General features: G+C 43.5%; 2 protein-coding genes across 2 annotated transcripts; one reads left to right on the top strand and one right to left on the bottom strand.

The window, feature by feature from the left end:
- Window positions 1-920: 920 nt before the first annotated feature.
- Window positions 921-4,021, bottom strand: LOC105913039 (nucleoside diphosphate kinase B). Its single transcript, XM_012842055.3, has 5 exons — window positions 3,867-4,021; window positions 2,480-2,606; window positions 2,034-2,135; window positions 1,680-1,792; window positions 921-1,258 (listed from the first exon to the last, which is right to left on the bottom strand). The coding sequence occupies exons 2-5, from the start codon at window positions 2,600-2,602 to the stop codon at window positions 1,141-1,143; spliced, it is 456 nt and encodes a 151-aa protein (XP_012697509.1). The 5' UTR covers window positions 2,603-2,606; window positions 3,867-4,021; the 3' UTR covers window positions 921-1,140.
- A 290-nt stretch (window positions 4,022-4,311) lies between these two features.
- Window positions 4,312-11,285, top strand: utp18 (UTP18 small subunit processome component). Its single transcript, XM_012842054.3, has 13 exons — window positions 4,312-4,777; window positions 5,404-5,543; window positions 5,871-5,966; window positions 6,227-6,297; window positions 6,556-6,653; window positions 6,844-6,969; window positions 7,166-7,340; window positions 7,534-7,634; window positions 8,163-8,253; window positions 8,696-8,819; window positions 9,103-9,277; window positions 10,668-10,810; window positions 10,957-11,285. The coding sequence occupies exons 1-13, from the start codon at window positions 4,583-4,585 to the stop codon at window positions 10,979-10,981; spliced, it is 1,560 nt and encodes a 519-aa protein (XP_012697508.2). The 5' UTR covers window positions 4,312-4,582; the 3' UTR covers window positions 10,982-11,285.
- Window positions 11,286-13,107: the final 1,822 nt, after the last annotated feature.

Genomic DNA, 13,107 nt, shown 5'->3' with positions numbered 1-13,107 from the left:
ATTCAATGTATGTTGAAACCGTTTAAGAGGTGGCGATTCAACTGTATGATCATTGGAGGGTGCACGGTGTGATGTTGCTAGACTGTATTTAATTAAACACAATAGTGTGTTATTTAGCCCAGCCCCACTGATTGAAATGGGTTGGTCAAAATAGAACGTGTCAGTATAAAGCAATACCAGTTCAACAGCACCGCCAACTACAGCCTCTAAAACACAGTTGAATCAACACTTCAAACTGAAGTAAAACAAATACTGAATATAAGCTTCCTGAAGGTTACAGGATGTATTGCAGAAATGATGTATTAGACTGCATTACTGTTAGCTCAATGTACTTCACTAACTCACAACAGTATTTTTCACAGCAGAGCTGACGACCCAGCTTCCCTGAATGCCCCTGGAACGCAAGAGAACGGGGCAGATATGATTGAAATGTTAACCCTTCACAGCATCCTACAAAGGGCAAATCCGAGTTCTGCCCCCCCAGCTGTGCAATTTGTGCTTCAGTTGAAGCAGTGCTGTAGGCTACAGGTGTAAACATGGTTGAGATATGTACAAGTTTGCTCTACAAAGAACATGTAAGCATGTTCCTTTTTAGAAGTCACCCACTATTTGCACTGAAGGTGGCTTTTTTTATCTTATTTAAAAAAAAAGAAAAAGTGATGTGAGCGTAACCAAATGGCAGAGGAGTGGGTGCATAGACCATTACACCCTTCTGTTAGGGGCAGAGAAATGTGGAAGCAGTCCTGAAATGCTTTCTATACACACACACACACACCACCTTGCCTGTCTGATACATCATAAGCCTTTTACAATAGAATATTTGTGGGCATCTAACTCCCTTCCCCCCCCCCCCCTTAAATCTTCATAGTAACAAACCTAGACACATTTAACCTTTGCACAAACACCACACTACAACATACTCCAGTTGTCATTCAGCTTTAATGAGTATAAAAACCACCATGCTGGATACATGATTTTTTTTTTATATTCTATAAGTGCTCTGCAGTCGCCACAAGGACAATACGAGTGAACATGTGACCCGGTCTACAGCATACAGAATGGAGAAGTGTCAGTCATCATCGTGCAAATACAAGGTTGGATTGGACATGGGATTGGATCAAAAAAAGTGGGATGTTCCTTTTACTCGTAGATCCAGTCAACAGCACAGCTCTTGTAGGCGGTCATCTCCTCTGGCTTGAACCACAGAGCGGCCTCCTTCTTGGCACTCTCTACGGAGTCGCTGCCGTGGATGATGTTCCTGCAAAAACAAAACGCAGAGTCAGCATGCCAGGCGGCTCAACCGTGGGAGCCATGTTTAAAAAAAAAAAAAAAAAAAACACTCCACCCAGATGCAGCCGTGAAAACCAGTCATTTGGGGACGCCTCAATTAATCAGCGCAGTGAAGGGTGCTCGCCACCCAGGACATGCATATTAGGTGGCCCCACTTGTTCGCACATGTTTTCCATGCAGATAAACAGCATTGAAAAAAAATAGTTTGAGAAGGCAGACATGCCAAATGTTGATGGCAACTATCCAAAAAGCAACGTTGCAATTTTATGCAACCCCATTTGTACAAAAGACTGGAGGAAGCCAGATGGGTAAAGCCATAATTGTGTGCATTTGAATTAAACTACACCACAAGCATGCATGAAGGACAGGAACATCATGGAGGGACCCACCTGCCAACCTGGATACAGAAGTCTCCGCGGATGGTGCCGGGCTTAGAGTCTGCGGGGTTGGTCTCCCCCAGCATCACTCTGCCAGTCTTCACGGCATTCAGACCCTCCCACACCTAGCGTGGAGGAGAACAGTCAGCTGTCAATTTGCCTTTCGAGTCCAAGACACAACTTAACTACTTAACTGAACAAGCAGCAGAAGAAAATGATGCAACCAAGGAACATCTTTTAAAAACTGGGAGGTTACGATTAGCGCAGAAATCACTGGATATGATGCTGTGCAAGGTCAAAAGGTGAAGCATTTGTTTCAGACAAGTTGGCCCTTGGCAAGAGTAAAGGCAATCCTCTAGTACTCACCATGGCAACGACAGGGCCAGAGTGCATGTACTTGCAGAGGCCGGCGTAGAAAGGACGGTCCTTCAGGTCGATGTAGTGCTCCTTCAGGAGATCCTCAGAAGCCTGGAGCAACAGAATTAATTTTTTTAATGACCCCTTATTATGCAACTCACACACACACACACACACTCCAATCAGTAACTGCACAACCACCATTGATTACAGCCTGGAACCGGCTGAGTTTATTGGCTTAGCTTTTGGATACTATAGTTTAGTTTTTAATTTTTTGGAATGCATAAGATTTGGAACATTAGATACCACCCAGGAGCTTATCTGGCTCCGTTCCATCAGGAATCAAATCCATTTCAAAGACCAACTGTCATTTCAGCCCACAAAGACTCTTCACGTGTGGGGGCTAGACTGATTCCCCTACATAACAGATTCAAAAGTAAAGTATAGTGCCTTACCGTAAGGAACTTCATGGCCACCAGCTTGAAGCCCTTCTGCTCAAAGCGCTTGATGATCTCGCCGACCAGGCCCCTCTGCACACCATCGGGCTTGATTGCAATGAAAGTACGTTCCTCTGCCATGATGCTGAACACAAGACCAGTGCAATTCAGGTACTGATCCAGAACACAGATGAAGCAAAGACTTGCAGCAAGAAAGCAAGTCTTCAATGTGACCGTGAAGTGCACACATGCATACGTGCCTTCGCTATAACCTCTGAACAGGACACTCTATGAAGTGCACACATGTCATTTGCAGCCATATTAAGTAGCAGCTCACGGAAAGTATGCATAAGCTATTCTTATTTTACACGATGCGCGTCCTTGGCCTGCTGACCACCTGCGTTTATTTCCAGTCTGATGGCCAACCTCACGCATGACCTGGTACTTTGTCTTAATTTCCCTAGTGGAATGGAGTCAGAGTTCTGTACCTCTTACATAATTAAAAAAAAAGAAAAAAAAAAGAGAACTCATTACCATTAAAGGCAGATAATAACTCGGGTCAACGACGACTTAACCACTTTTAATATTATGCAATGCAGTACAGGGACACAAAGTGCATTATGTACAAAGCTAAGTGAGGTACCGCACCCTGCAGAGACCAATTTGGGCAACTGACAAGATTTGAACACAACAGCACTGAATCTGGACAACGCATTTATGAATGCATTCTCCTCGTGCGGAAGTCCATCAGCTAGTTAGCAACCCTTGAGCGCAAACTCTGTACATAATGCCAGCGTTCACCCTAGTCCATTGTCAAAGCGGCAGCCATGTTTTATGCCACTGCCACATGGTACACAGAAGTTAGTTAAAGCTGCCAAGGAACTCTACAATAGATTAAGTACAAGATTAACTCGTGTGGATGTCCAGGATCAGATTACTCTAATTACGCCTCAAGGAAATTACTAGCAGCAACTGATTGGCTTACAGGAATGTAGCCATAAGCCGGTTAGCTAGCAGCTAACGTGTAACCTGCCGTGGCAAAAAACCGAAAGTATAAGCAGCCGGCAAATCTTGACGTTACACATGATCATGAGCCTGCTGCCCGATGTCACATACAAATCGAGTCAACATTTTTGTGCAAGTGCAACATGTACTCAGTTTATATTTCCAGCATTAATGAAGTTGTATTTATGGTCAACATTCCGAGTTAGTTTGGTACTTAAATGAATGGAGATATTTAACGTTACCGAACATTCACAATTTTTGACACTTTGCAATCACCGTTCTGATCTTACAAACTAAAACTTGGAAACAGGTCACCGAGTAATTTGGTTGGAATTTAGTCAATTCAAATTACAAACAAAGCGGCAAACAAGCAGAATAATTAACGATGCCAACAACACACCTTGAAAATCCAACAGTACTGTCAGGATACACCAAGAGATCAACCGTCCAAAATCGTCCGAGACAGGATGGAGGGCAGATCTACGCTTTTATACAGAGCAGACAAAGCGAGGGGATGGGCCTCAGCGAAAAATGACTGACGTGTGGGCTGAGGCTGCCTCCAGTCCTCCATGTTCTGGTTCTTACCAATGGCCGTACATTTTGAGGAACCAGGGTTTGTGCTTTAAGCATGCATTGATATTTTCACTGCGACACGGCAGTGTTATGACTTTACATGGCTGAAATATAATTTTAGGGCGTGTGATCTTTCAATGCAAGGGTGATTCTAAAGAGGAAAACGTCTTTTATTGAAACATGTTAGAATGTTTCACCATTTGGTTGAAATTGAAACTGAATGAGAGCAATTCATTTTTTACCCAATATCGTCACCTAGTGGCACGACTTTGTAGTGTCAAGATTTATATAGTTTCCGGGTTCACAGGTCACACCACCGGAAATTCTGAATAGCCCATGTGGTAAACAGTGAGCATCAGTTGGAATGGTCAAGTTAACTCTAGGTCTTCTGAAGACCATTATTTGTACTTCATAAAAACGCACACTTTTATGTAGGACGACTCATGGCAATCTAGAATATCAGAATATTAACAGTTGCTACAGTTATACATCTTTTTTTATTCGTTAGGTTTTTAAACATTAGCTAGCTAGTTCTTGTACAACATGGCAACACTCTTGCCCCACGTTAGACAAGGCAAGAAGAGGGCTCCCGACCCAGAGGTAGACTTGGAACAAGAAGCAAGTAAAAGAGAAAATAACGCGAAGTTGGTGAAAACCTTGGGGGAGCAAGATGCTTCCGTCAAAATGCTGGAAGATCTCGTCTTTGGTGCTGAGGACGAGCTGGTGGAAAGACTTGAGGTAAGTTGAGAGGTTCGTTAACGTTAGTCGTGAAAGTCTTGCCCTTTCAACGTTCAAGTTGGAGGTATTTTGCATTAAACTTAAGGTGATGTAGGTAGGTCCACTGTTTCATCACCTCAAGTGTTGTACCCAATGTTACATGTTTTCTGAGCGCTCATTGGAATGATGCATACTTAGCCCACATAGCTGCTGACTCCGGCATACGATAGCTGTAATAGATAGATAGATAGATAGATAGATAGATAGATAGATGGATACTTTATTAATCCCGAGGGAAATCTAGGTCATCCAGTAGCTTATACACGTATACACCTCACCGACATGCATACATCAATCACATATACATAGGGAGATCATATTCACACGGAGTGGGGGTGTTTACAGATACAAGGATGGGTCTGACCCTATGGTACAGAATGCAATGATTGTGACAGTGTCGATGTCCAGGAGGAAAGGGTTCTTGTGCTGCTGGTGTGGATAGTGCAAAAAGTTTCTGTTGTCATTTAATCATCTCCCTCTTTGGTAGTCAGATAACAATGACCTGTGACACCTGTGTGTGTGTGTGTGTGTGTGTGTGTGTGTGTGTGTGTGTGTGTGTGTGTGTGTACCTTACTATACACCATCAGCATGCAGCAGATGACGTGAGGACTAGCTTGCTGGACGAGGAGGAATCCAGTGATGAGGAGACAGTGAACGGAGCACGAGTGCAGGTCACATTGGCTCGGAAAGCCGTGTGGCAGGATGACGATGATGAAGTTGAAGAAGAGTGAGTGTAGTATGTTTGAACTAAATTACGCTGATGTTATATGATGTGTTCAGGTATGCGAAATGCAGTTGTCCACTGTTGATTGTTCTAGTTTTGAACCTACAACACAAATGGTCCCTTCTCTGGTTAGTCCATGTTTGTAACACTTCATTTTCCTGTCTTGATCCTATAATGCTGAATTATTTGGTTTGAGCTAAAGGCTTATAGTGTCCTGCTACTCTTGAGTCTATGCACACAATGTCTTCTGGCTTTTTGAATTACTTTATCTGTGGCAGTTGTGCTTGATTTGTTATTCCGCAAAGTTAAATTAGTTAATTTCTCTTTAAGTGTGGACATGGCCCACCGGTTCCGTAAGGACTTCACTAAAAGCGATGCCGAGTCCAGGATGAACAAACAGAAACTGCAACAGAGACTAAAAGAACAGTAAGTGCTGTCGCGTGTTTATTTAGAACGCATGCACTCCGTGCAATGGAGTACTCACTCAGAAGTACCTATTCAAGCTTTCCCCCTCTGATGACACCTGCTCTCTTCCTTAAATGTATCTCAGAATGCAGCTGTTATTAATATATTATTATGAAATATTATAATATTAATAGTATTATATTATACAATATTAATACAATTTAATATTATGATTATTATTGTCTTAAGTGAGACTTTTTGTTCTCTTTGTTGTATTCAAGGTTTCAAAAAGCTATGGGTGGAGCCCCCTCCTGGGCAGAGACCGAAGTGAAGAAGAAGAGGAAGAAAAAAGGTAAAGAAGAATACAGACAGGGGAATTGGGACAAAGAATGGAGGAATGTTTGTGGCCATAGTAGAAATCAAATGTGAGGGATAAGCCTTATATAGTTACTAATATATAGAACCCATATGCTGTATTTGTTATGTAAGCCTGATATAGTTACACTATAGGCATAGACATGAACCCATATGTTCTATTTGTTATGTAAGTTTTTTTGTGAAAAGTGTGATTTGCATTCATACCTGCACTTTGCCCCCTTTCCTCCTGAAGAAGTGGACGAGGAAGACGAGGATGATGAGGACAACTTGTTGCGTAAGACTGGCAACTTTGTGGGAACGTCCGAGAGTCTCCCCAAAGGAATTCTAAGGGTAACATCATGCTAAACAATCCCCCTAATTCTTCTTATGTGTGTTGGAGAACTGTACATCCTGCTGCTCTGTCTCCTATCAATAGTACTTAGATGTTACACATGATGTATGTGTATGTTAATGGATGAAAGGTCTTCAGCCGGTCAAGGTGTGATGTGTCATCTAAACATGCCTCGTGATCTTGTCCCAGATCAAGAAGTGCCTGAATGCTAACAACGACCGGCCTGCAGAAGACCGCCTGACCACTGTCCAGTTTCACCCCTCCGCTCAGGTTGTCATGACAGCAGGGCTGGACCAATCCATATCTCTCTTTCAGGTGAGGATTTATAGTTTTGAGACTTATTTTGAGTGACCACTGGCACCGCTGTCATTCCTGCAAACTAGTTTTAGGTGTAAGTTAGGTGTTCGTAACCATCTTTTGGGTGTCATTTTCAACCATAATTTGTGTCATTTTCCATTTGGCGTTGATGGGAGTTTCATCCCTGTTCCCTGTTTCTCACCTCCTGCCCCAGGTTGACGGCAAGACCAACCCTAAGATCCAGAGCATCCACCTAGAGAGGTTTCCGGTAAATAAGGCCTGCTTCAGTGCTAGTGGTGAGCAGGTGATCGCCACTGGTTTAAGAAACAAGCTCTTCTACATCTACGACATGATGGAGGGAAAGATCATACCTGTACCCACAGTCAGAGGTGAGGACAGGCCTAGGCCTTTATGAAAATAAATACAGTATGGAATAGACAACTACAGCCTTAGTAGCTATTGTGTAGCATCTTCTTTTTTCTCTGGGGTTATAATGGTCACAACGTGTGTAAAAATGTCTCTCTCTCTCTCTCACCTCTCCTCTCCTCCGTTTCTCTCTCTCTCTCTCTCTCTCTCTGTCAGGGTTGAGTGAACAGAGGGTGAAGGAGTTTGAGGTTTCTCCAGAGGGGGAGTTTCTCCTGCTCACTGGTGCCTCAGGTTATCTCCACCTCATGACCATGAAGGTGAGCTGGTGTGTGTGTGTGTGTGGTGTGTGTGTGTGTTGTGTGTGGTGTGGTGTGTGTGGTGTGTGTGTGGAGTGCATATTTATGAGAAACCTGTGGATCTAAGCAAAGTGACAATTCTTATTCTACATCCAGACATACAGATGGACAGGCTAAAGTATGTAGTTGTTCTTGGTGCAATGCCTAGGCAGTATAGGCTAATCATTTTTGGCAAAAATTGTTAGAGACAAAGAGAGCGGCTACACACAACCTGGTGTGTCGCATAAAACATTGATGTAGCATTCTCAAAGGGTTGGTCTGGTATATTTGCTTAACACCTTTTTAGGATATACTTGAGCTTTAGTCACCCTGCGGTCGGGAACTTTGACAGTTCAGTTGGAGACATTTAGAAAGTCACTCACGGCTAATGTAATGGGCTTTTAGGATATACTTGAGCTTTAGTCACCCTGCGGTCGGGAACTTTGACAGTTCAGTTGGAGACATTTAGAAAGTCACTCACTCACGGCTAATGTGATGGGCTTGTTTCAGACTAAGGAGGTGGTCCGGAGCATGAAGGTCAGTGGGAACGTGTGCGGCGCGGCTTTCTCTGCAGACGGCAGCAAAATCTTCTCCAACTCTGGTGAGTCGAACAAATCAGCGCTGATTCAATTAGAATTGAACAGCCCTGGGATTTCTTGCCTGAGCATGATGAAGTGGCTTTCAGGCGTAATCCTTACGGTCTGTCTGCGCATCATGGCAGAAAGATACAGCTTTAGGGCATAGTCCCTCAGGATGGTCTTTTGTTGTATTGCTATTGTGGTCTTGCTATTAGCACTTTTCTCTTCCTTTGTTATATGATTCCTTTAGGGTATTTCTGTTTTGTTGGTTATATTATAAACTCTTCTTGAACAACTATTTTATCCCTTTTTAATTGACTTTGAGCTGTTATACTAGTTTTATGCTCAGCACTTTGAACCACTCGCATATATATGAAATGTGTTGTATATATGACCTCATGTGTCCAGTGTTGTTGTTGTGTGTGTGTGTGTGTGTGTGTGTGTGTGTGGCTTTGCCCCCTGTAGAGGAGGGTGAGGTGTTCATCTGGGACGTGAGGAGCAGTAAGTGTCTGAGTCGCTTCCCTGATGAAGGGTGTGTAAAGGGCACCTCCATCGCCGTGTCCCGAGATGGACAGTACCTGGCCTGCGGGTGAGTCCTGGCACACAGTCCACTGCTTTCTCATGGCTGGTCTGAGCACTTACCAGTCATTTAAGAAAATTAAAATACATTTAAAGCCTTTATTGTCATTGTATTTGCATACAACGAAATTTGGAGCGCTGCTCCTGTTGGTGCCTCGAAGGACACCCTATAACGACAACACAATACAATAAATAAACATAAAAAAGGTTCAAGCCTAATCTAGGCCTGTGAAACATGCTTTCCCAGCGCCCACAGGAAGGCTCACGCGTCTGTTTTCCCTGTGTGTGCGCAGCTCCCAGTCAGGCGTGGTGAACGTGTACTCTCAGCAGGCCTGTCTGCGGGAGACAGTGCCCAAACCCCTGAAGGCCATCATGAACTTGGTGACGACGGCCACGGCACTGCGCTTCAACCCTTCTTCTGAGATCCTCGCCATCGCTTCCCGCGCCGACGACGAGGCCAACCGACTGGTACGCCTGTGGCACAAACAGAGAGAGAGAGAGAGAGAGAGAGAGAGAGAGAGACGGAATGAGAGGGAGAGAGACGGAATGAGAGGGAGAGAGACGGAATGAGAGGGAGAGAGACGGAATGAGAGGGAGAGAGAGAGACAGAAAGAGACAGACAGAATGAGAGAGAGAGACGGAATGAGAGAAAGAGAAAGACAGACAGACAGAATGAGAGGGAGAGAGACAGAATGAGAGGGAGAGAGCGAGACAGAAAGAGACAGACAGAATGAGAGAGAGAGACAGAATTAGAGGGACAGAGAGACTCTGAGTGAAAGAAACGTCCTGAGGCTAAGCGCTAATGGCTAGAGGAAGCGTTCCCTATGGTGGGATTAATTGTAGAGCTCATGTGATGTTTGATGGAGTGCTTTGGTGACAGACCCGCAGGGGAGATGCTGTCTGAGAGGCAGCAGTTCACCATCATATCATGAATAGGCACTTTACCCCAAGGACATTCTTATTCCTAACAAAAACTTTGCTCTCAACTCAAACGATGGGACAGTGTTTTCCAACCAGAACTCCACTTCCAAAGCATTTACACTACATTTTGTCTGATTTCTGTGTGTGATGTTGTGTGTGATGGTATATTTTTTTTTCTTTCATGACTGGTTTAGAAATGTGTGATCTTTACAATTGACATTCATTTATGTAGCTGCCACTTGCATCCAAAGCAACTCGAGTGCTGATGTCCATTTTCACGTGTGCTCCCTGATAATCCATCCCATGATCTGTTGCTCTACCGGCCAAGTAGTCACATGACTGCTGTTATGCTCGATGGTACACGTACTGTACTGTACTGTCATGTAATCCGGTCTCTGATTGTGGTTGCGTGGTAAAACTGGCCGTTGCTGCTGCTGCTTGAAGGGACCAGCATAGGTCATAAGAATATGCCATAGTCAATAAGTCAATGATATTATACCTAGTTCTAATTGTTACTTTTATTTGGACTTAACTAGCATGTAAACAGTTCCAGGGTGAATATACTTGATTTTGACCAGGGGAGTGAGGTGCGACATTGGTCTCACCTCCCCCCCCCCCCAGGTCGAGACAAAGAACCCTGCATGCATGGCCCATTTGAATAGACGGTGACACCCCTTAGATATAGTGTATTTAACAGACTGTGTTCCTCAAGGAATAAGTCAGATATGCTGAGGTGAAGTTCTGTGAGGGAGGATGGATCTGAAAGTCTCTGTCTCACAAATGGTCGGCCGCCATTCTTCAAGAATAAACCTGAATCCTGACTGATCAAACCTAAGACTGAATCTTCAATATATGGTATAAAACTAATTACCATCATGCTGTGGCTACTGCTTGTGTCTGTGTCTTCACTCTCCTCTGGTCTCCTCTGCTTTCCCAGGTCCATCTTCCCAGTTTGACAGTCTTCTCCAATTTCCCGGTGTTCCGCCGGAAGACCATCTACCGCACGCAGTGTGTGGACTTCTCTCCCAACAGCGGCTTCTACTCCGTAGCCAACAACAAGGGCGACGCCCTCCTCTTCAGGTGAGCCAATACTGCTATACAGCCGTTCGTAAATCTGATCCCATGGTATGGTATTGTAGTGTGTCTAGTGTGTCTTGCGGTTCTGGCTTGTGGATGTGTCTCTTCATTGACTTTCATTGTCTTGTTTTCCACCCTGCATCTTCCAGGTTAATGCATTACAAGGACTTCTGAAGAGCAGGCGGAGGTCCAGAGAGGACTGCTCAGTCTTGGCATGTGTGGTAGAGGAGGAGGAGGAGGAGGAGGAGGAGGAGGAGGAGGAGGCGAGGCGGAGAGAAGGGTGTCGTTGGTCCCGACTGCTGTGCTTGTAGCCAGGCCCTTTCCATAGGGGTGATGCACCATCATCGGTGTCACAAGAGACTTTTTTTTTATTTCTTAATTTTCTGACTGTGCCCAGCAAATTGTGTTGTTATAAATATTCAGTGGATATTTACTTTATGCATTCTCAAATTATAAATACAAACTTCAACTTACTGGAGATGATGTCTTGTGTGCATTTTTTTGTGACAGGGCCATGCATACACCCTAGTCATGGTTCATTAGATTATCATTTGGAAAATGATCTTTGTTTGTTTTTAAATCTGATGGACACTGTTGTCGAAATGTTCATCTCGAGGACAAAATGTTATAAACATTTGCTGTCAAACTGTTCATCAGTGCAACTAAGTGGATCTTCCAAAAGAACCCAGAAGAACCCTAGAAATTGTCTTATTATGTTGTGGTTTTTAAGCAGTTGGACTGAAATCAGTTAGACTACTTTTATCAGCAAAATAACTTGGAGGCTGTAAAAAATAAGATGCATTTGAGTTGCTCATAGTAGAGGCAGAAAAGACGTTGGAGACATTGGCCACTAGATGGTGCTAGTTAGTCTACTTTCAGCCATCTTAGTTATTTCTCCTGGACACCTTTTAAATGATTATATGAAATCCCACGTGGTTATGACAAGGCAAGGTTTTCTCTACAGAATACTAATGACTAGACGTGTCACACAGTGACAAAAGAAATTACTTCATGAAAGAAAGTAGCCTGTTTTGTTTGATTCTGTTGGCGTGAACAACTCAAATAAGGGCTCTGCTCTCCTGGGTCATCTTACATTCAGCTCTCTGTTACCTTGTGCTATTGGACATCCTAGGCATTGGGGTGGCATCGCATTCACTAATGAGGATACTGCCTACAGACTTGTCACAGCACACAGGAAATACAAGGAACCAGATTCTATTTCTGTTTCTGTTTTAGAACACTATTCAGTACACCTACTGCCCAAATACAAGGAACCACAAATACCACAGATGCTTTTATCCAACTCGACTTCCGAAATAATGTATTAATTATAATACAATTAATAGTAATATCAGTAGCGGTCAAAATAATAACTATATATAGTTTGTATCTCGCACTATGTTAATTCAGAAGGTGGAACTTTTGACTTTTTTTAATGTGATGGGGAATGGTACTCTGCTTCCTCATTCTGAGAGGAGTGAGACCCGTCTGCAGCGTTAAAGCGTTCTCATAATCCTTAATTAATGTCAGGCAAACGGGTGCAACAGGCAGGAGTGGGGTGAGACACCGTCAAGGCTCTGATGACTTCATCAGACTACGCTGTCAGAATCCTTGTGCTGAGTCCTTTACAGCTTTAAATAGGATGGGTGATACACACACAGACATACACACACGATTCGGTTAATTATAAGAAGACGCTAGAGGATGAATTTATGTTTGTGTGGGACAGAGACTGTGACATTTGCGTGCTATTTTTAGCCAAGGCTGCGAATTGATTGTATGTTGAATTATTATTTCTGAAGTCAACTCAAGTTTAACATGTTATTTTGAACTCTGAATATTTCTTCAAATGCTGCTGGTAGTTAGCATGGCCTCTACTATACGCTTATTTTAGCATCTTATCTTGATTGCAGTTTACCTCTGCTTAGTCACATGTCACTCGTGGCCATTATAGAGTTCTGATGATGCTTTAGTGATGTAAGCAGGTGAAGGGGTTCTACCTCAGGTCTCCTGTGCTGGTTGTAGTGGGATGGGTGGGGTCTGAGGAGCATTGTGAAGAGAATTACCTGTAGGCTACACACCCAGGTTTTGTGGCAACATCATTATTATGCTTCACGACACTAATGCGTTTCCTAACGTCATAATCACTCACAGAGGCAAGACACTCAGCACTCAACCTGTAAACCTGTGAAAATGTCATGTCCTTATTGACAAGGTACCTTATGTAAGGTAGCCTACACCTGTATAATTGTAGACACGGAAAACAACCCCAAATTAAGCCTAATAATGTATAGTCTTTG

Source organism: Clupea harengus, chromosome 1 (assembly GCF_900700415.2).
Source record: "Clupea harengus chromosome 1, Ch_v2.0.2, whole genome shotgun sequence".
In the NCBI taxonomy this organism is placed as follows: Eukaryota; Metazoa; Chordata; class Actinopteri; order Clupeiformes; family Clupeidae; genus Clupea; species Clupea harengus.
This window is presented reverse-complemented; position numbering and strand designations above follow the sequence as displayed.